The sequence below is a fragment of the Choloepus didactylus genome, chromosome 8 (genome assembly GCF_015220235.1).
Source record: "Choloepus didactylus isolate mChoDid1 chromosome 8, mChoDid1.pri, whole genome shotgun sequence".
In the NCBI taxonomy this organism is placed as follows: domain Eukaryota; kingdom Metazoa; phylum Chordata; class Mammalia; order Pilosa; family Megalonychidae; genus Choloepus; species Choloepus didactylus.
In genome coordinates this window covers 145,056,593-145,076,166 of record NC_051314.1, presented here as the reverse complement: position 1 = coordinate 145,076,166, position 19,574 = coordinate 145,056,593, and the positions used below count along the sequence as shown (strand labels likewise).

General features: G+C 44.6%; 1 protein-coding gene across 3 annotated transcripts in view; it reads left to right on the top strand.

The window, feature by feature from the left end:
* Positions 1–18,051, top strand: part of FAM171A1 (family with sequence similarity 171 member A1) — a 152,155-nt gene extending 134,104 nt beyond the window's left edge. For all 3 annotated transcript variants that reach the window (XM_037845756.1, XM_037845755.1, XM_037845758.1), the window contains 3 exons: positions 11,532–11,648; positions 14,441–14,555; positions 15,170–18,051. In XM_037845756.1, coding sequence (XP_037701684.1) covers positions 11,532–11,648; positions 14,441–14,555; positions 15,170–16,868 — 1,931 coding nt within the window. In that variant the 3' untranslated portion in view covers positions 16,869–18,051. The remainder of the gene's footprint in view (positions 1–11,531; positions 11,649–14,440; positions 14,556–15,169) is intronic.
* The last annotated feature ends 1,523 nt before the right edge of the window (positions 18,052–19,574 follow it).

The window sequence follows — 19,574 nt, the reverse complement described above, 5'->3', positions numbered from 1 at the left end:
CCATCCTTTCACTTTCAATTTCTTTGTGTCCCTGTGTCTAAGATGAGTCTCTTGTATGCAACATATTGATGGTTCATTTTTTTTGATCCATTCTGCGAATCTATATCTTTTAATTGGGGAGTTTAATCCATTTACATTCAACGTTAAAACCGTGAAGGCATTTCTTGAATCAGCCATCTTATCCTTTGGATTATGTTTGCCATATTTTTCCCTCTCTCTATTAATATCCTTTATTGTACCCATACCGAATCTCTTTAGTACTGAACCTTTCTCCAAGTCTCTCTGTCCTGTCTTTGTTTCTCTGTCTGTAGGGCTCCCTTGAGTATCTCCAGTAGGGCAGGTCTCTTGTTAGCAAATTCTCTCAGCATTTCTTTGTCTGTGAAAAATTTAAGCTCTCCCTCAAATTTGAAGGAGAGCTTTGCTGGATAAAGTATTCTTGGCTGGAAATTCCTCTCTCTCAGAATTTTAAATATATCGTGCCATTGCCTTCTCGCCTCCATGGTGGCTGCTGAGTAGTCACTACTTAGTCTTATGCTGTTTCCTTTGTATGTGGTGAATTGCTTTTCTCTTGCTGCTTTCAGAACTTGCTCCTTCTCTTCTATGTTTGACAGTGTGATCAGTATATGTCTCGGAGTGGGTTTTTTTGGATTTATTCTATTTGGAGTTCGCTGAGCATTTATGATTTGTGTATTTATGTTGTTTAGAAGATTTGGGAAGTTTTCCCCAACAATTTCTTTGAATACTCTTCCTAGACCTTTACCCTTTTCTTCCCCTTCTGGGACACCAATGAGTCTTATATTCGGACGCTTCATATTATCTATCATATCCCTGAGGTCCATTTCGAGTTTTTCAATTTTTTTCCCCATTCTTTCTTTTATGCTTTCATTTTCCATTCTGTCATCTTCCAGGTCACTGATTCGTTGTTCAGCTTCCTCTAGTCTTGTACTATGAGTGTCCAGAATCTTTTTAATTTGGTCAACAGTTTCTTTAATTTCCATAAGATCATCCATTTTTTTATTTAGTCTTGCAATGTCTTCTTTATGCTCTTCTAGGGTCTTCTTGATTTCCTTCATATCCCGTACTATGGTCTCATTGTTCATCTTTAGTTCTTTGAGTAGCTGCTCTAGGTGTGTCTCTTCTGGTCTTTTGATTTGGGTGCTTGGGCTTGGGTTATCCATATCGTCTGGTTTTTTCATATGCTTTATAATTTTCTGTTGTTTTTGGCCTCGTGGCATTTGCTGTCCTTGATAGGGTTCTTTTAGGGTTTGTAGACCAGTTGAAGTCCTTATCTCTAATTTATCAGATCTACAGCTTCGTGGAGTACACTTTCTCTAACTAACCAGCAGGTGGCGTCCACGAGCCACCTGTTCTCCACAAGCCAGATCTCCCCTGCTTAGCCTTTTTGGTGAGTGGGGGAGTGAGTCTTGTGGGGCCCAATTGGTGTCCCAAGCTTGCGTGTGTAGTTGGTGTTGCCTGCCCTGTATGTGGGGCGTGTTTCTGGGCAGTCGGGGAGGGGGGGTGGCCCTAACAATCAAATCTCCCTGATGATCCTAGAGTTTTAAAGCTACTGCAATAGTCTAATCCTTCAGTTCAGTCCTGCCACAGTTTGTCTCTGCCACTGACCCACAAGTCTTTGGTATTGGAGTATGGCTCCTGAGACTTGCAAGTGGGCCCCTCTTCCAGGCTGTGCACCCCGGGTCCTCTGTTGAGGGATGACTGTGCTATGTCACAGGTGAGTGCCGTCCCCCCAGGGCAGTTCTGGGCTGCTGGGCTGTGTTGGGAGGCTCCCAGTCTGCTCAAATGATGGCTGAATGGGGCTCTGTTAATTCACACTGCTCCCCCTTCCCAGCTCTGGGACATTCAGCTGAGGTTGCAGGGAAGGCTAATGTCCACGCCCAGTTTTGTGGTGTGTGCCTGTTATTTGAAGCACTTCCGTCACACTGGGTTGTCTGGGGCAGCTCTGGGCTATGGGGCTGGCGATGGGCAGGAGTGTTTCCTGTCCACCAGGATGGTGGCTGTGAGCGGACACCCCCCTTTTCTTGGGAAGTTGTGTTGTTTAGTGAATTTTCTCAGCCACTGGATTATTGCCTTTTGTCTCAGAGCTCTCTTATTTCTGCTCTTGACTTGACGTGCCCAAATTTCAATTCTTTGAAGCTTTCTGTATTGAGCTTCTTAGAGTAATTGTTTTAGAAAAAGCAAAAAGGATTTAAAAAAAAAAAAAAAAAAAAAAAAAAAAAAAAAAAAAAAAAAACGGCCCTCCTCAGAGATCTAATGGGTTATTGAAATGCTAATAGACAAAGCAACCAGGGCCATTAAGGAAAGGTGCCCTGGGCAGAGAGATCAGCCTTGCTTCGGGATTTGCATATGCGCCTCAAGGCCTGATCTCCGCCCTTCCCCTTTCTGTGTTCACCAGAACTCCAAAAATCCTCTGCTTTTACTTTGGAGCTTCTCGTGTTGTTTTCCTTCTATGCCCGTCTCCTCTCTGCTGGGCTGGCTGCTCTCAGAGTCTCTGGTGTCTGGCCTCAGTCTATCTATGGTTGGAGTTTGAATCAGTAGAATGAGTTTCCGATGAGAGCAGCCACTGCAATTCTCCCTTCTCCTTCCTGGAGCTGACAGCCCCTCCCATTAGTGTATTTTAATCTCTTCTATTGTGTCTTTCATTCCCATGAGTTCAGTTTTGTTTCTTTTCAAACTTTCAAATTCTTCTTTATGCTCACCCAGTGTCTTCTTAATATCCTTTTATCTCTTTAGCCACATTTTCCTTCATCTCCTTAAATTGATTTAGATTTGTTTGAAAATCTTTGGCTAGCTGTTCCAAATTCTGTATCTACTCTGGCTTTTTGATTTGTTCTTTGACTGGGCCATACGTTCCTGTTTCTTAGTATGACTTCTAATTTTTTGCTGATGTCTAAGCATATGATTATCTCAATGAGTTTACTCTGAAGATAAGTTTGTCTCTCTTGCCTAGGGTTTTATTGTTGATTAGCTTTGTGTTAAGGTGTTTCTTTGACACTTGGTTCAACTTATTCTAGATCTTTAGGATTGCCTAACTGTTTAACTGATCAGATTTTTCAGTTCTTTATATGATTCTTGCCCTGAGTTTGTGTTAAGCTTTTAAGATTGCACTATTTGTGCAATATTTTATCCCCAGGAGAAAGCCTCTTTCCTTTGATCCTTCTCTGGGAATCTTGATCTGTTCTGTCTGCTTGTGCTTTGCCTCTATATATTTTTTACACTCCTCTGTTTGCCTCTAGCTGCTTTTTGCCTGGAGGGAAAATTCTGGGAGGAGGGTCAGCCCACAGAGGACTCTCCCAAGTCAGTTTTCCCAGCCAAAACAGGGCCAGGTCCCATAAATGGGGCACAGACCAGTTCAAATAGCTCTTGAAAGATACCAAAAAGCATTTTTGATAGCCCCGTGAGGCTGTGCTTCCCTGGCTTGCCCAGCAAATAGCGCCCTTCAGCAAACTGTTCCCCGAAGCCCTAAGGAGGCACTGTGTCCTTAAACCTCCAACACCTTCACCCCTGTTGGAGGTGGACTGGCAACAGTGGCCATGATGGTCCCTTTTCAGGATGGGGTAAAACAACCATTCATAGCTGGGACCCAGTGATCTACATTCACCAATCAAAAGCTGTTATTAATACTCAACTGTTCCGTCCTCCACCCTCCTTGTTCTTGGGGAAGAGGACTTCTATGTCCCTCTCCACACAGTCCTGGGCAGCCAACCAGGGACAGCACACCTCGAGAGTGGGGAATGGGCACTGACAGGTGCCATGGAGCAAGCCACTCGCAATTCTTTACCACAGTTTCTCAGACTCTTCGTCCTGCTCGTCCCTGGATTCTGTACAGCACTCGCCTGGTTTCCAGAGCCCCAGACAGTTGTTTCAGACAGATTCTGCCTCCCCAGTAGCTGTTTCTTTACGAGTGAGTCCTGTATCTCTGTACTCCACCATCTTCCCCGATTTTTTATTTGTGTTATTTATCTTTTTGTTGTTGAGTTGTAACAGTTCTTTATATATTCTGAATATTAAATCCTTATCAGCTATATGGTTAACACATTATTTTTCCCCATTCTATAGGTTGTCTTTTCATTTTATGATACTGTTTGTTGATGTACAAAGTTTTTAATTTTGATGAAGTCATTTATCTTTTTTTTGTCACTGGTGCTTTTGATGTCATATCTAAGAAATCACTACCAAATCCAACTTTATGAAGGTTCCCTCTATGTTTTCTTCTATGAGTTTTCTAGTTTTAGCTCTTGTGTTAAGTCCTTGATCCATCTAGAGTTAATTTTTGTATATAGTTTGAAGTCGGATATCTAACTTCATTCTTTTATAGGTGAAGGTTCCATTTTCCTTCTATCATTTGTTGAAGAGACCATTATTTCCCCAGTTATTGTAGTTACTTGTTGAAATTAGGAGAAATTAATTGAAATTGAAATTGTCAAAATTTTAAAACTGTCAAGGTTAATATAGATAATTGTCCTTCTTGAAAACAAGTTGACCATTGATGTATGTGTTTATTTCTAGCCTCTTAATCCTATTCATTGGTCTTTTGTCTGTCTTTTTGCCAGGATCAAACTGTTTTGATTACTTTTGCTTTGTAGTAAGTTTTTTAATCAAGAAGTGTAGGATCTCCCACTCTGTTTTTCTTTTGCAATATTGACTTGGCTCCTCAGGGTCCTGTGTAATTTCATATGAATTTGAGGACTGGCTTTTGCAATTTTTTTTGCAGAAAAGGCTGCTAATCTTTTTATAGGTGTTGCATTGAAAACCACAGCTGCAATGCAGGTCTATAGATTGCCTTGGGTAATATTGACATATTAACGATATTAAGACATCCTATCCATGAATACAGGATATCTTGCCATTGATTTAGTTCTTTTTAAACTTTGTTCTTCAGTGTTCTGTAACTTCATTCCTTATTACAGCTGAATGATAGTCCATTGTATGTACATGCCACATTTTGTTCATTCATCTGTTGACGGACACTTGGGTTATTTCTACTTTTTGGCAGTTGTGAATAATGCTGCTCTATGAGCACCGGTGTATGGTTTGAGTCCCTGCTCTTAATTATTTGGGGTGTATGCCTAGGAGTGAAATTGCTGGGTCATGTGGTAATTCTGTTTAACTTTTTGAGGAACTGCCAAACTGTCTCCCACTGCAGCTGCACCATGTTACAGTCCCATCAGCAATGCAAGAGAGTTCCAATTCTTCCATTTCCTCAGCAACACTTGTTATTTTCTGTGTTTTTTTTTTTTTTTTTTTTTTTTTTTTAACAATACCTAGATATGACTTTCTTGAGATGGGTTTTCTGGGTGGCTATGGATTTCTTCATGAGCCTCAGCTCACAGTCCTAGTAGCATTCATTTCAACCTCTTTATGGAAAAATATATCAGAATATGTTAGCTGTGAGAAGTATAAAACCCAACTACAAGTGCTTAAACAAGGAGGCCATTTATGACTTAGATGGCAAAATAAGTGGGAAGCAGGTGGCTCCTGAATTGGCCCAGGAGCTCAGTGATGTCCTCAAGGTGTTGGCCAGCCCCAGTCCCGGCCTCCTGAGAACTTCCTCAGCTCTCACAGCTCAGAAGCATACGCTGGAACTCACACGTTGGGTTCTCTAATTCCAGGGAAGCCATCCATGTGGTCAGTGACCCTTTACAGTCCTGGGAATGACCTGTCCAGTGTCCCAAAACCTCCTGACATGGTAATAAATTTCAGAGAGCAGCGACTGTGTCCCTGCATGTTTGGCTCATGTGCTGGGCACCCACTTCAATTTATAACCTGTTGAAGTGTGGGTTTTCACTTGCAATTTCTATTTCAAAATAATAGCATTCATAATATCAGGTTTCTCTGCTTGTTACCAGATGTTGAGCTGGGGTGTCTTGGCTGCTAAAATAGGGGCTTCCAAGCAGAATAATTGTGCCAGGCAGGAAAAAGAGAGTAAATCTGAACCCTTCATGTTGTATTCAAATTAGACATTGTGTTTCTGGCCCTTTTTCATGTTTTAGATTTCTTCCCCCTTTTGACAGCCATTTGTTAGATTTTTAAACTCACTTTTCTTTATATTTTGTAAATTAAAGTTGATTACATCGTTGCTTGGTAACCAAGCAAGAAAGTGGCAACCTTCATGATTGCTAGGAGACCCCATCAGATCTTACAGGCAAGCATGCAGCACGTCTTGTTCTGCCTTTCAATCATTTTACATGATAATAATTGTAATTAAATGCACCTTCCAAATTTGAGAACTCGTGTTACTTTATACACAACGAGCCTTGCCATTTGAATAAGTAACTAACTCATTTTCACAAGATTAGGCTGATATTTCAACAGGTTATTTATACTTGAAAATATCTCTAAAGCTTCCCATTTTGTCAAGTTTAACTCTAGACAATGATAATTCAGGCAAAAATTGGCATAAGGTTGTGGTGTAGAAGAAAAAAATACTGAACTTGGATCCAGATTTCTGTTCAGCTTCTGGCCCTGCTGTTCAGCCCCTCCCATGCCCAGGCTCATATTCCAGACAGTTTTTAATAATGTGGGCTATTGCTTTCCCAATAGCAGACTGCCCAAATGGGAAGTCAGCGATGGTGGTGGTGAGGGAGCAGAGCTGAAAACTGGATCAATGACGACTGCAAGGAAAGAAAAGAGGGGAAACCCACATGGGGGACATTAAGTATAAAAGAAGAGATCCCTTTCTTACTGCAGGAGGGGACCTAAGAGTGTCGATATTTTAGAGTCCATTATTGTAACTGATTGTAATCATGACCCCGAGTCATCAAGAAACATCAAAATTACATTCAATTCCATAAGGCAGGACCAAATGATACTTGTTAGAATTTTTATAAAATTTCCTTTTCAAATTTTGGCCAATAAAACTCAACGTTATAATCATATAAAAATACAGCTTCTGAGGGGTGACTATGTGATTGGGGGAAGCCATATGGGCCACATTCCACATTCCCCTTTGTCCAGTGTGTGGATGGATGAGTAGAAAAACGGGGGCAGAAAAAAAAAAAAAAAAAAAAAAAAAAACAAAACCAAAAACACCCAGTGTTCTTTTTTACTTTAATTGTTCTTTTTCACTTTAATTTTTATTCTTATTAGTTTTGTGTGTGTGGTAATGAAAATGTCAAAAATTAATTTTGGTGATGAATGCAGAACTATATAATGGCACTGTAAACAACTGCATGTACGCTTTGTTTTGTATGACTGCACATGGTATGTGAATATATCTCAATAAAAATTAATTTAAAAAAAAAGGAAAAAAACTCACGTTGTATAGAGGAGTAGATTCCAAACCATGTCCAGGAGGCATCTTGGAGGTTTCCATGGCAATGGGGGGAAAAAGGGGCTCTTTTTACCCTTGTGCAGGGAAGCTCTTCTCGTATCTGTTTGTTATATTGGGTTCTGTTTCATTAAAGAGAGAGTTCAAATGCTTTCAAAGTGATTTGAAAACCAATGATCTAGTAATTTCGGTACCACAGACTTTCACTCCTTGATGCTAGAGAGAACATGCTGTAACCCTCACATTCATTCATTCCGGGAATAGCCAGGTCAGAGCAGAGAGGCAGGTGGGGTCACCCGGCCTGCTCCCGGGACGCTCAGGTGGCCCCTGGCGCCCACTCAGTATAGTAGCACCTGGGCCGGTTTTTGCAGAAAGAAGGCGTCCAGGGCCAGTGCAGAGCTGCTGCCTCCCACCTTTAGCAGAGGACCCCACCATGTGGTTCTGCAAGTCCCAGCCACTATCTCAACTGACTGCTGGTGAAGAGGGCGCCGAGGGAAAAAGACAGAGGAAGTGGTGGGAAGAGGCGTGAAGTGACGGGTGACGGGTCAGGCGGCTGAAGGAGCAGTGCAGGAAGGAGGTGGGTCTGAGGAAAAAAGCTGGGCTGGGCAGCTGTTGTAGATCCCAAGGGAAAGGAGAGTAATCGGGTCAGCCCTCCGGGGATATGGAGGCTGGTCACACCCGGTGGCCGGAGGAGAACAAGCAGGAAGGCCTTGCGATTGGAGCTTTCTTTTGCCTGCGAGGCTGGCCCCTCCCTGGTGGCCCCCGAGCAGGGCTGAGGTCCCCATGCAGATGTCGGCAGCTGGTGCAGGTCCACATCACATGATACAGTCCAGCAAGAGAGACCCTACGGGTTGATTGGTTCTGCTGCCTGGGATCACAGATCAGGAATCTTGCACTAGCTCTCCAGCCCACGGGTTCAGTAATCTCTTCCTCCAGGTGCCCTCTCCTCGAGGTGGGAAAGCATCCTCACCCCTCCCACGGCATTCACATCTCAGTAATGAGAAGCATATGCTTCCAAAACACGAGTCATTAATTCTTGTATTCCCTGTAGCTTTTCCTCCTCCCACAAAACACAGAGAAAGCTTGGAAACGCTTTTGCCAGTAACGGCGTGATCATCAAGTCCCCGAATAGTGTGACACTTTATTCACTGAATACGTGTACATTTTACAGAAGAACGATGCCAAAATAAATGACTGTCTCCCAGCTGGCTTCGTTCCCTCTGGTTTGTGAAAGCAGAATCCCAGCCTTAATCACGCTCCCACTGGGATATCTTTCTCGCCAGCCACACCCAGCTTTTTGCACATGGTTACCTGATATTATTTTTTTGGATTGCCCACCTGGCTTTCACTGGTTCTTGATTATTATTGAGTGCCCACTCCATGGGTATTTCTAGGTGCTGAGAAGAAGAGAAAGGGGTTATATAAGGCACAAGCCCACACTTGGAGAGGAAGCAAGATATGGGAGAACCAGTTAGCAAGGTCAGGCAACATGTGTATTTGGAAAATTGATGGTGGAGCATCACGTGGCCTAGGAGTGCAGGGAAGAGAGGGTCCCCTGTCTTCTAGAAGACCTCAGGGAGAGCACAGAACTCGATCTGAGCCTTGAAGGATGGGTAGATTTTTTTGGAAAGGAGGAAACCTATGTGAGCTTAGAGCAGTAACTGCAGGCAGAGTCACGGACTGTGGGAAAAGTGTAAGTGAGGGGACTGGGAGGAGCTGGGGGTGGGGACAGAGGGCGTGTCGGGGGGCAGGTGGTGAGTGGCCGCTGTGGCTGCATCGTGACTCGGCTCACAGATCTGTGGGTGGGTTCCCACTCCTGATACAGTTGATGCGTTTCCAGGCAGACCCTAAAATCCTCCCTGCCCTGGCCCAGCCGCCCCTCCCTGCCCCTCCATCCCATACCCAGGCATCTGATATTCCCATGGCACGTCCCACACCTTTATGCTCACTGTTTCATTTGCCTGCAGTGTCCCCCTCTCTCGAACTGATGAAATCCTGCTTGTTCATCAAAGTCAGGCTCGTCCTGAAGCTTTCTGCACTGCCCCCCACCCAGGTGGGACTGTACCCTCCATGTACCCCTGGATGACCTTCACAGCTCCCACTTCTGTCCCCTGACTGTGGCCCTCCAGGTGGACCCCAGGGCCCGTCAGCTCAGCGCTGGGCCTGGGTCTGCACCCACTCAGGCAGCTCCTTGGAGAATGGCCTTGTAGACCTAAAATGCCGATTGGGTGTTTTTAGAGTCTGTTTGCAGTTGGTTTTGTTGTGTTGTAGAAGCACTTGGAACTTAGGGATGAAGTCATGTGGTTCTCCTATGAGTGAGCAGAAATCAGGACTCTAGCTTCCAGCTTTTTGGGTTTTGGTCAGCCCAAGCTCATACCCACCCCCATTTGAGAAGCAGTGACTCAAGAGTCTAATCTGAGAAAACTGCAAATCAAAGAACAAATGGTCGCTTCCGGCTGCTGCCAAGCGCTGACAGCACGGCTGCCGTGGGAGCACGGGGGAGAGACAGGTGGTGGGTAAGTCATCGGTGCAATGTGTGTATGGGGGGGGTCCCAAGGCAGGGGTGGGAGCAGCCCCCAAGACACCATTCTCCACCTGCAGGGAAACTTTCCTACCAGAGAAACCCATTTTCTTAAGGTCTGTTTCCAGTAGCCGTGTGGCGCTAAGGAATGCCGTTGATTTATAAATAATTAGGGTTGTGTTCTTCAGGAGCCGCGTCTGGATCGGGCACCGTCATCTGCATTCTCATTTTAGAAACCTCCACCTTATGTTGTCTTCTAACCTGAATTGAAATCCTCTCAAACCCAGGACAGTCGTGATCTGGCCTGTTGCTGAAGGAGGTCAGAGAATGCAGGGCTCTCATTTGCACCCCGCCTTCCGCTGTCCCCCCTCGGTTTACCTGTCGTTGGGGCAGGGCAGGGAGATGCTGCCGAGCCGAAGCTGCCCGTTGCTACAGCGGCACCTCAATGCCCAACCATGGTTGAGTGTTGCTGTGGCAACTGGGAGGCCCTATAAGCAGCCCCAGTATTGTTTCCTTCCTCGGGGGAAAAAAAAATTCCACTCTTGCCACCTCAGGGGCGAGGGTGCACAGGGGAGGCAATGATTGGGAGGGAGTGGAATGGTTGGCGTAGTTGGTCCATTTGGGGCCCACCAACATAGCCATTTCAGTGGTGCGTGATTCTAGGAGCTGCCCCCGTATCTGGGACTGGGCAGGTGTTGGGGGGTGCAGCCAGCATTCTTCCTTGTCTCCTGCTGACCCACAGCCCCCATAGGCCCCAGACAGGGTTCTGCAGGTGAGCCGGGTCCCAGGGGCCCGAGTGAAAGTCATCCTGTGCCAGCCGTGCAGCTGAACATCCTTGGGCAAGCTAATCTTCCTCAATGGGTCTGCTCCCAGAAACTTTATAAAAAGTTGATGGAAAAAGCCATTAAAAGCCAGGAGGGTTTATATGCAATGCAGTGTGGCAGGCCCAGGTCTTGAGGTCAGCCAGATGAGGTTCCTTCTCTGCTCTGCTGTGTACCACCGAGCGTTTGGGTAACTCACCCATCTCCAATTTCCTCGTTCAGACAGGGGAAATCACTCCTACTCTGGAGGGTTGTTGTGAGACTTTTAAGTAATGGCTGTAAAATACATTACGTGGAGTAGCTGGTACGTAGTCAGTGCTTGTTCATGTTCAATACTGGTTTTTCTTAAAATCATAACGGGAAGAAAGAACATAGACATTGACTAATTCACGGTTTCTCAGCATCAGAACCAGGTGGAAAGCAGAGCCTACCAGATCATAATTTGCAGGGGTGGCACCAAGAAATTTATTTTAAAAGACTTTCTTAAGTGATTACAAGGTAGCTGCTCTGTGATTCAGGAAATTTGCTCATTTATCTGGGAATAAACAGGATAAACAGCACTGGACTTCCCTACCCCCATCCCTTCTTTCCACCAACCCCTATCAAGCTACTTTCATTCTACTTCTAAAATCAAAAGCTTCTGCTACAATTACCTGCATTTGGGAAGGAGGAATGTTTAATAAAGTTGCTGGAAGTAATTTAATTGGGAAGGACAAAGAAAACTGAAGGTGTTAACTTTTCCCTGAAGGAAATTGCAAAAAACCTCTGCAGAAAGCTGTGCACAGTCTCTAGGTGACAGTCGGGCCATCTTAGCTGCTTAATGTGACTTTTAAGATATGCGTAAGCTTTGCGCTGTAGATACGGTGCACATGTAGCTGAAGTTCTGTTCTGAATCCCACAGGAACGTGGCTGAAAAGCGGCCTGGGCCTGGTGCACCAGGAGGGCAGCCAGCTCACGTGGACATACATCGCCCCACAGCTGGGCTGCTGGGTGGCAGCCATGTCCCCTCCCAACCCAGGTAACACAAAGCCAGCACTTGCGATGAGGTGGGTGGTGGTTTCTTTGCGGGTTCAGGCTAAGGATACTCAAAAACAACTTCTGCAGGGAGATCCCATTTTATTCAAAAATGGGTTTTTAAAAAAATCCAAAAATCAAATTATGAAAGTAAAGTATTTCATGGGGGTGGGGGAATTCTAGTTGGAACTAGAATAATGCATAGGAAATAGACTTGTCTCTTGTTTCCGTTTTACTCGGGCAGCTGCCATAGGGGATTCTTAATCGAAAACCCACAGAAGCAGTTAAGACCTCCTCCCTCATTCCTGAAACAGCTGTGGTCTGGTGTAAGAGAATATGTGGGAAAAGGCACTCAACAGAGGGACCAGCAGAAAACCATCCTTGGAGGCTTCTGGAGGCTAAAAACTTGATTTGGCATTTCTAAAACACTTACAGGCGAAACAGTTGCTTTGTGTTTTAAAGGATCTTCATCTCCACTTGGATATGTGAATTAACTCCTATTTTTCAGCGCAACTGAAAGTTATTATTTTTTTAACGAACATGCCCTAATTTATCCTAATAAATGTTGTCTTGCAATGTATTCACCTAGGAGAATTTTTTCCAGTAATGGCTTCCACCCACAAACTGCTTTTAGAATGTGTGTCACTTGGGCTGTCTTCATTAGTGAATCTCTTCATTGCAAATGTTTATCCTCCAAGGGTATCTTTGATTTTGTAGACACATCTAAAAGTCATGCACATCCAAGTTGGGTGATTGAGCTGGGTCAAAATGTGTATGATTAAAGGTTGTCCTTCGTAAGTTAACCATCAAGGCAGTTCCAACATTGGAGTTTGAAATATTTTAGCAATGGAATTATCACCGAAATTAGCACTTCAACTCCCAAAGTAATGTATTTGATGTGACCATTCCTATAGGTATGTTGAAAAGTCTATCTTGTTGACTTTACATTTCCATCCTGAGACCCTTTATGGTTCACATCTGTGTTTCAAGAGTATGTGTTTTCCTTTATGGTTTTATTGAGGAGGTGTAAGCATGAACCAAGTTGAGAATTTCCTCATTCTCCAAATCTGAAATATCTAGAATATGACAAAAGAGAAGGAAGGAAGAGTAGAGGTTCCTATGCCTTGGCACTGAAGTTAGTTTCTATTTTAGATATATTCCAAACAACCTTGGGGACCAGTTCTCCCTTCATGTGACAGATTAATAAATACTTCGTAAAGAGGGGACAAAGAACTGCTGGATGTGGGTCCACTGGGAGCCTCTACCAGTGAAGAAAGAGACAAAAACACTATAAAAAGCACACACAGCCCAGCCTCTGATGGCATTTAATGTCAGGACACACATCCTCACAGCACCACGTTATTAAAACAAATTGCCATGTTGTCGTGCAGTAATGAGCCCAATCCAACAAGAAAATATTAGGGCTTTTACCCTTTGATTCTCTGTTTAAGAAGAAAGTGAAGTGTGGCTATGAATTACATAATGCTGCCCATCGGCAGAGGTTAAAATAAAAACATTTTAAGTACTTAAAGGACCAAACTTAACTTATTTGGGAATCATTTTCACAGGTTGCCCAGGTTTCTTGGTGACTCCTGACAAAGCATTGCCTATACCTTCCTCTTGTTGTCTTTGTGTAGAAAATTGTTTCTCTGAACTTTGAAGGCCGTATTTGGTGTCAGTTACTTTTTTCCATTTTTGAAAACATTAGCCTCACCCTACCCACCCCATTGGAGTTGATTATATTTAGGGGAGAATGGTGCTTTTAAAATTTCAGGAATTTCTTCAAAAACCGGTAAGCCTCCTTGGGTTTATGCAGCTCTTAAATCAAGATACTGTCTCTTTGAAATGATTTTTGAAGAAATCTGTCTTTTAAAGTATCGAGACCTCTGGATGTCCATGGTATTTAGTAACATTTGTGAAATAATGTGTGACACTGCCCAACCTTCTCTCCCATGTCTGGCACTGCCAGACACACCGTAAGTGCCCAAATATTGTAATTTGGGGAGATTTTTGTGGTTGTTGTCCATCTTTTGCAGGTGACATTAGATAGATTCTTAGCACTATTGAACCTAAAGAGCCTGTCTTGGACTACTGTTTGGAATTGTTTACAATGGATATTACAAAGAAAATATTTTTAGCTCAGGTAACTTTGAGCTCACATTCACAAATTCTGCAGAGGTCTATGGCCATGTGTGGTCAGCCATGTTGAAAAGATGGTAGAGGGAGATTTTATTTTTAAAAAAGGAAAGCATTTTAGTAATACTTAACACCCTGTGATAAATTGTTGGTTTTATTTTTAAGTTGTTGTACATTTATATCATACATTTAAACTGACTCATTTAGGCAAAAAGCTCTCCACATAAAGAGCATTCCCAGGAATAATGAGAATATAATCTTGTGATTTTTTTCCCCTGCAGTATGAAGTCCCCAGATAAATCAGAACGTCTCTGAGTGTGAGTCCCACTCATTATACGACCGTGTATTCATTTTCTTTTATTAGCAGTTCATGTGTTTAGAATGCTGAACATGCTACTGAGTGAGGCTCTCTTTTCAGCTAGGGGATAACCCGGACACATCGCATTTGTACTTGAGGACTCCAAGTGCTCCTGACCACAGGTGCTTCTGTCCCCTTCCATTGAGAGAAATCATGGGTTGCTGCAAGCCCATCTGTGATGGGTGTTCTCTCTGCCCATGGCTCCTGCCCCAGCTAGGAAAGACATTAAGCCAGCAGTTATTTATTGCTCTGTTTGCACGAAGTTCTTCACCCATCTAAAATGCTGTTTACTGAACTTCCAGGTCCCATTGTAACACAGGACATCACCACTTACCACACGGTGTTTCTGCTGGCCATTTTAGGGGGAATGGCTTTCATACTCTTGGTTTTGCTGTGTCTCCTTTTATATTACTGCAGGTAAAGTTTTCCCATTTTGACTATCATTTTTAATTTAGAATGTCTTGTGCAAGCCTTGATGTTGAGGTCTTTTTTTTTCTTTTCCTAATTGAGATCCTTATTTTTACCTCATGAAAAAAAAAATCTAAGAATCGAATGTTTGTGATGTCACTTGCAAATGAATGAGTAGGACGTGTGATACACTCTGTATGACATTGCTTAGAAAGGGAGTTATAAAAAAAGGCCTGACAGTTGTCAGACGGCCTGATGACTCATTCGGACAATTCCTAAGTGCTGATTAAGAGGCGATATTCTCAAGGACAAAGAAGAACTATTATTATTTTGATGCATGTCTGTTCAGTTTGCAAGAATGATTATCGTCAACTCTTGGGGAACCCTTTAGTATGAATAACTTGGCTGTACTCGGAAAGCCTGAGGATAAACCCCCAGATTGTGCTTGGAATTAAAATAAGGGTGAGGGTCTGGGGCAAGAAGGCCCTGGCTGCTGCATGGTTGTTTGTTTTGTTTTTCTTCTTTTGGAAATTGAGCATTAGGATTTTACTTGAAACTTGAAGTTTTACTGTTACAAGACTCTTTAATTAATCTTTGTGTTTGGATTGTATTTCTCATTACAGGAGGAAGTGTTTAAAACCTCGCCAGCACCATCGGAAACTACAACTTCCTGCGGCCCTGGAGAGTTCCAAAAGGGACCAGGCAACATCCATGTCACACATAAACTTGCTGTTTTCCCGACGGGAGTCAGAATTCCCCGGGACGCTCTCTCTTGCCGGCCACGGCCGTCCCAGTGCCCCCGTCCCAAAGGAGCTGGTGAGTGGGGTCCACTTGGAGGTGATCTCACCCAGCAGAGAAGTAGATATGCACACACCCATGCTGAAACTCTCCTACAGCACCTCCCAAGAATTTAGCTCTCGGGAGGAACTTCTCTCTCACAAGGAAGAGGATAAAAGCCAAATCTCCTTTGATAACCTGACACCGAGTGGGACATTAGGAAAAGACTACCATAAGTCCGTGGAGATTTTCCCATTGAAATCAAGAAAGTCTACGGAAAGAGAAGGCTACGAGTCCCCTGGCGATGACGATTACAGGAGGAGTTACAATCCTGTGCTCTCACAGCCTCTTTTCGAAAAGCAAGAGAGAGAAGGGCAAGCATCCATTAACCGTATTTCCACAGGAAGTAAACTCACCATTCAGGAACATGTGTACCCCACGCCCTCATCTCCCCAGAAAGAGCAACTGCTGGACCGCAGACCTACTGAATGTATGATGTCACGATCGGTAGATCACCTTGAAAGACCCACATCTTTCCCAAGGCCAGGCCAGTTGGTCTGCTGTAGTTCCGTTGACCAGGTCAACGACAGCATTTACAGAAAAGTGTTACCCGCCTTGGTCATCCCAGCTCATTATATGAAATTGCCAGGGGACCACTCCTACGTCAGCCAGCCCCTGGTGGTCCCTGCTGACCAGCAACTTGAAATAGAAAGACTGCAGGCTGAGCTCTCCAACCCGCACACGGGGCTCTTCCCTCACCCCGCGTCCCAGATCCAAGCCCAGCCCCTGTCTTCCCAGGCAATTTCTCAGCAGCACCTGCAAGACGTGGGCTCCCGGGAGTGGGGCCCCCAGAGCGCAGCCATGTCCGAGTCCCTCTCCATCCCAGCGTCGCTTAACGACGCGGCCCTGGCACAGATGAACAGTGAGGTCCAGCTGCTGACAGAAAAGGCCCTGATGGAGCTGGGAGGCGGGAAGCCCCTTCCTCACCCCCGGGCATGGTTCGTCTCTCTGGACGGGAGGTCCAACGCGCACGTTAGACATTCCTACATTGATCTCCAAAGAGCCGGAAGGAACGGAAGTAATGACGCCAGTCTGGATTCTGGCGTGGACATGAATGAACCAAAATCCGCCCGGAAGGGGAGAGGAGACCCTCTGTCCCTCCAACAGGTCCACCCTCCCGGCCAGGAGCACCAGCAGGAAGAGCCGCGCGCCCCGGACAGCACGGCCTACACGCAGCTCGTGTACCTGGAGGACATGGACCCCCGCGGCAGCGAGTGTGGGACCGCCGTGTGCACCCCCGAGGACGGGGCCCTGCGGTGCTTGCTGGAGGGGTCCGGCCGGAGGAGCGGCGGCGGCCAGCTGCCCAGCCTGCAGGAGGAGACGGCCAGACGGACTGCAGAGGCCCCGCTGGAGCCGCTCCCCAGCCCCGAGCGCAGATCTGCCGCTGAGGAGGAGGAGGAGGACGACGACGACCAAGGGGAAGACAAGAAAAGCCCCTGGCAGAAACGGGAGGAGAGACCCCTGATGGCATTCAACATCAAATGAGCGATCGCGGCGCTCCCAGCTGTGGACTGAGAAGTTGCCAAATGTCCTTTCTTACGGAAGCGCGTGTTTGTTTGTGGAAGAAATGGGACTATGGGCGCGGTGAGAAGCGGACTGGCACTGCGTTATGATTTGCTGTGTCAACGTTAGAAAGGAATGAATCATTATCACTCAAAATAGAGGCTGATTTTCCTGGATGCCTCCCATGAGGGGGCCGGGAGTAGCGTCTGAGTGTGGTTCCATGTGCTTGATGTCCAGCAACAACGCTGGGAAACCACAGGTTTTAACGATAACCTCAGTTCTCCCTCAGATTATGGGAACAGATGAAACTCTTTTTGCATTGCTTGAGGCAGTTGTATCATGATAATGCTACTGGAAAGTTACTATCGAGAAGTTAGGTCGGCACTCAGTGTCCAAAAGTATGCATTATCGCAAAGGAAAGCTATGCACCGCTGCTTTGTAGTAGGATTTTGCTTAGATTTTGCTTTGGTTAGCTTTTGGTTTCGGTTGGCCTTTTTGAAAATGCGATTTGGTTGTAACGAGCTTAATCCTTTGTTCTGATCTGCTTCTCTGTGGTTTCTTTTGGTGTCTCCCTTTAGGAATTCCTGAGAGTCATCTCTTAACATTCAAGCCTTTCAATGAAATCGTACTTTTTTTTTTTTTTTTATCAGCTAAGAGTCCTACAATTCTGGTCCCATTAACTCCAAGTGCCTTTTTTACAGTGACAATAGACAGTCCCTCGCTTTTTGTTTGTCTCGAATCCTTTCATTGAACTGCCTGGATTTTATAAATTTATTAAATTAAACCCCTCTTCTTCAAGCTGCATGATGCCAAGTGCCCGTTTGTGCTCCGCATCCTCTGTCCAATGCAGTGTGCTCTAGTTACACATGTGATGTGGGTTCTGTTAGCTGATGTAGCCTAGAGGACACTTTAGAGACACCCTTCCCCCCTCCAGATATTGGCTGTCTGTATATACGGATACGTATTAACTCCAGAATCCTATGGGCTGTGCTTGCTCACCAAACGTGGAGTGTGTATGGCTTGAGCAAGTGGACTGAATGTGACTATTAAAAAGAATCTTATGTACTATCCCAAAGTGCCAGAATGACTCTTCTGTGCGTTCTTCTTAAAGAGCTGCTTGGTTATCCAAAAACGAAAATTCAAAATAAACTCTGAAGAAAAACTACGGTGTGGTCCTGTGCATTCATTCTGACCCTTTTTTTATTTTTCCTTTCCAAATCGTTATTGAGAATCTGTTATTCGTTCCTTGGCAGTCTGAAATACCACCTGCTGGGCTTGTACTTAAAGATGTGGACACCTAGGAGTTCACGCTAACAGTAAAATCTTTAAAATCCACCTTTGTGTTTAGTTATATTCAAGAACACAAGGTAACATTCTGCTGTGTTTCGGGTAAGGAGAGATGTCTGCAGTTATTTTTAAGAAATTGATGCTTCCTTTTGCATTCAATTTTGATCCTTCTCAGAACAGCTTCAAGAAGGTGGCAGTAAAACGACGAGAACCTTCCCCGGATCTGGTGATGTCAGCACATAGGACAGAATGGCGCAAGTAAGTTAAGTCAGCTAGCTCTGTCTACAGCGACAGCTTCCTTAAAACATCTTGATTCGTAAATTCTGTGCAGGCAGAAAACTAATGAAGCTGATTCTTATTGTTTTCATTCTCGGATGTTGATGTTTAAGGTCTTACCTAAAGGGGGATAATGGTTGAAAGGCGAGGTTGGGGCACCTGGTGGATGTAACCTGTGGTTGAACCAGCGGAAGCATCATTTGGGAGTGTTCTAGTTTGCTAATGCTGCCAGGATGCAAAACACCAGAAATGGTGTTTTGTAGAGAAGGCTACGAGTCTTATAAACCCCTTATAAAGGGGGTTTATTTGGTTACACAGTTATAGTCTTAAGGCCATAAAGTATCCAAGGTACCTTCACTGGAGGATGGCCAATGGTGTCCAGAAAACCTCCATTAGCTGGGAAGGCACATGGCTGGTGTCTGCTCCAAGTTCTGGTTTCAAAATGGCTTTCTCCCAGGACATTGCTCTCTAGGCTGCAGTTCCTTAATAATGTCGCTCTTAGTTGCTGTTGGGGCATTTTTCCTCTCTTAGCTTCTCCAGAGCAAAAGTCTGCTTTCAACGGCCGTCTTCAAACTGTCTCTCATCTGCAGCTCCTCTCTCAGCTCCTGGGCATTCTTCAAGTGTCCCTCTTGGCTGTAGCAAGCTCACTCCTTCTGTCTGAGCTTATATAGTGCTCCAGTAATCAAGGCCCACGCTGAATGGGCAGGTCCATGCCTCCATGGAAATTATCTCATCAGGGTTATCACCCACAGTTGGGTGGGGTGCATTTCCATGGAAACAACCTAATCCAAATGTTCCAATTTAATCCCCACTAATATGTTTTCCCCACAAGATTGCATCAAAGATAATGGCATTTTGGGGGACATAATACACGCAAACTGGCACATTCCACCCCCTGGACCCCAAAATGACATGATCTTTCCGTATACAAAATACATTCATCCCACAACAATATCACAGAAACTTAAATCATTTCAGTAACAATAGTTAAGTACAAGATCCCTTCAGAATCAGTTACAGGCGTGGTCTGTCCAAAAGCATAATTCCCCTTCTAGCTGTGGATCTATGAACTTAGAACAAGTTACATGCTTCCAATATACAAAGGAGGGACATTCATAAGATGAA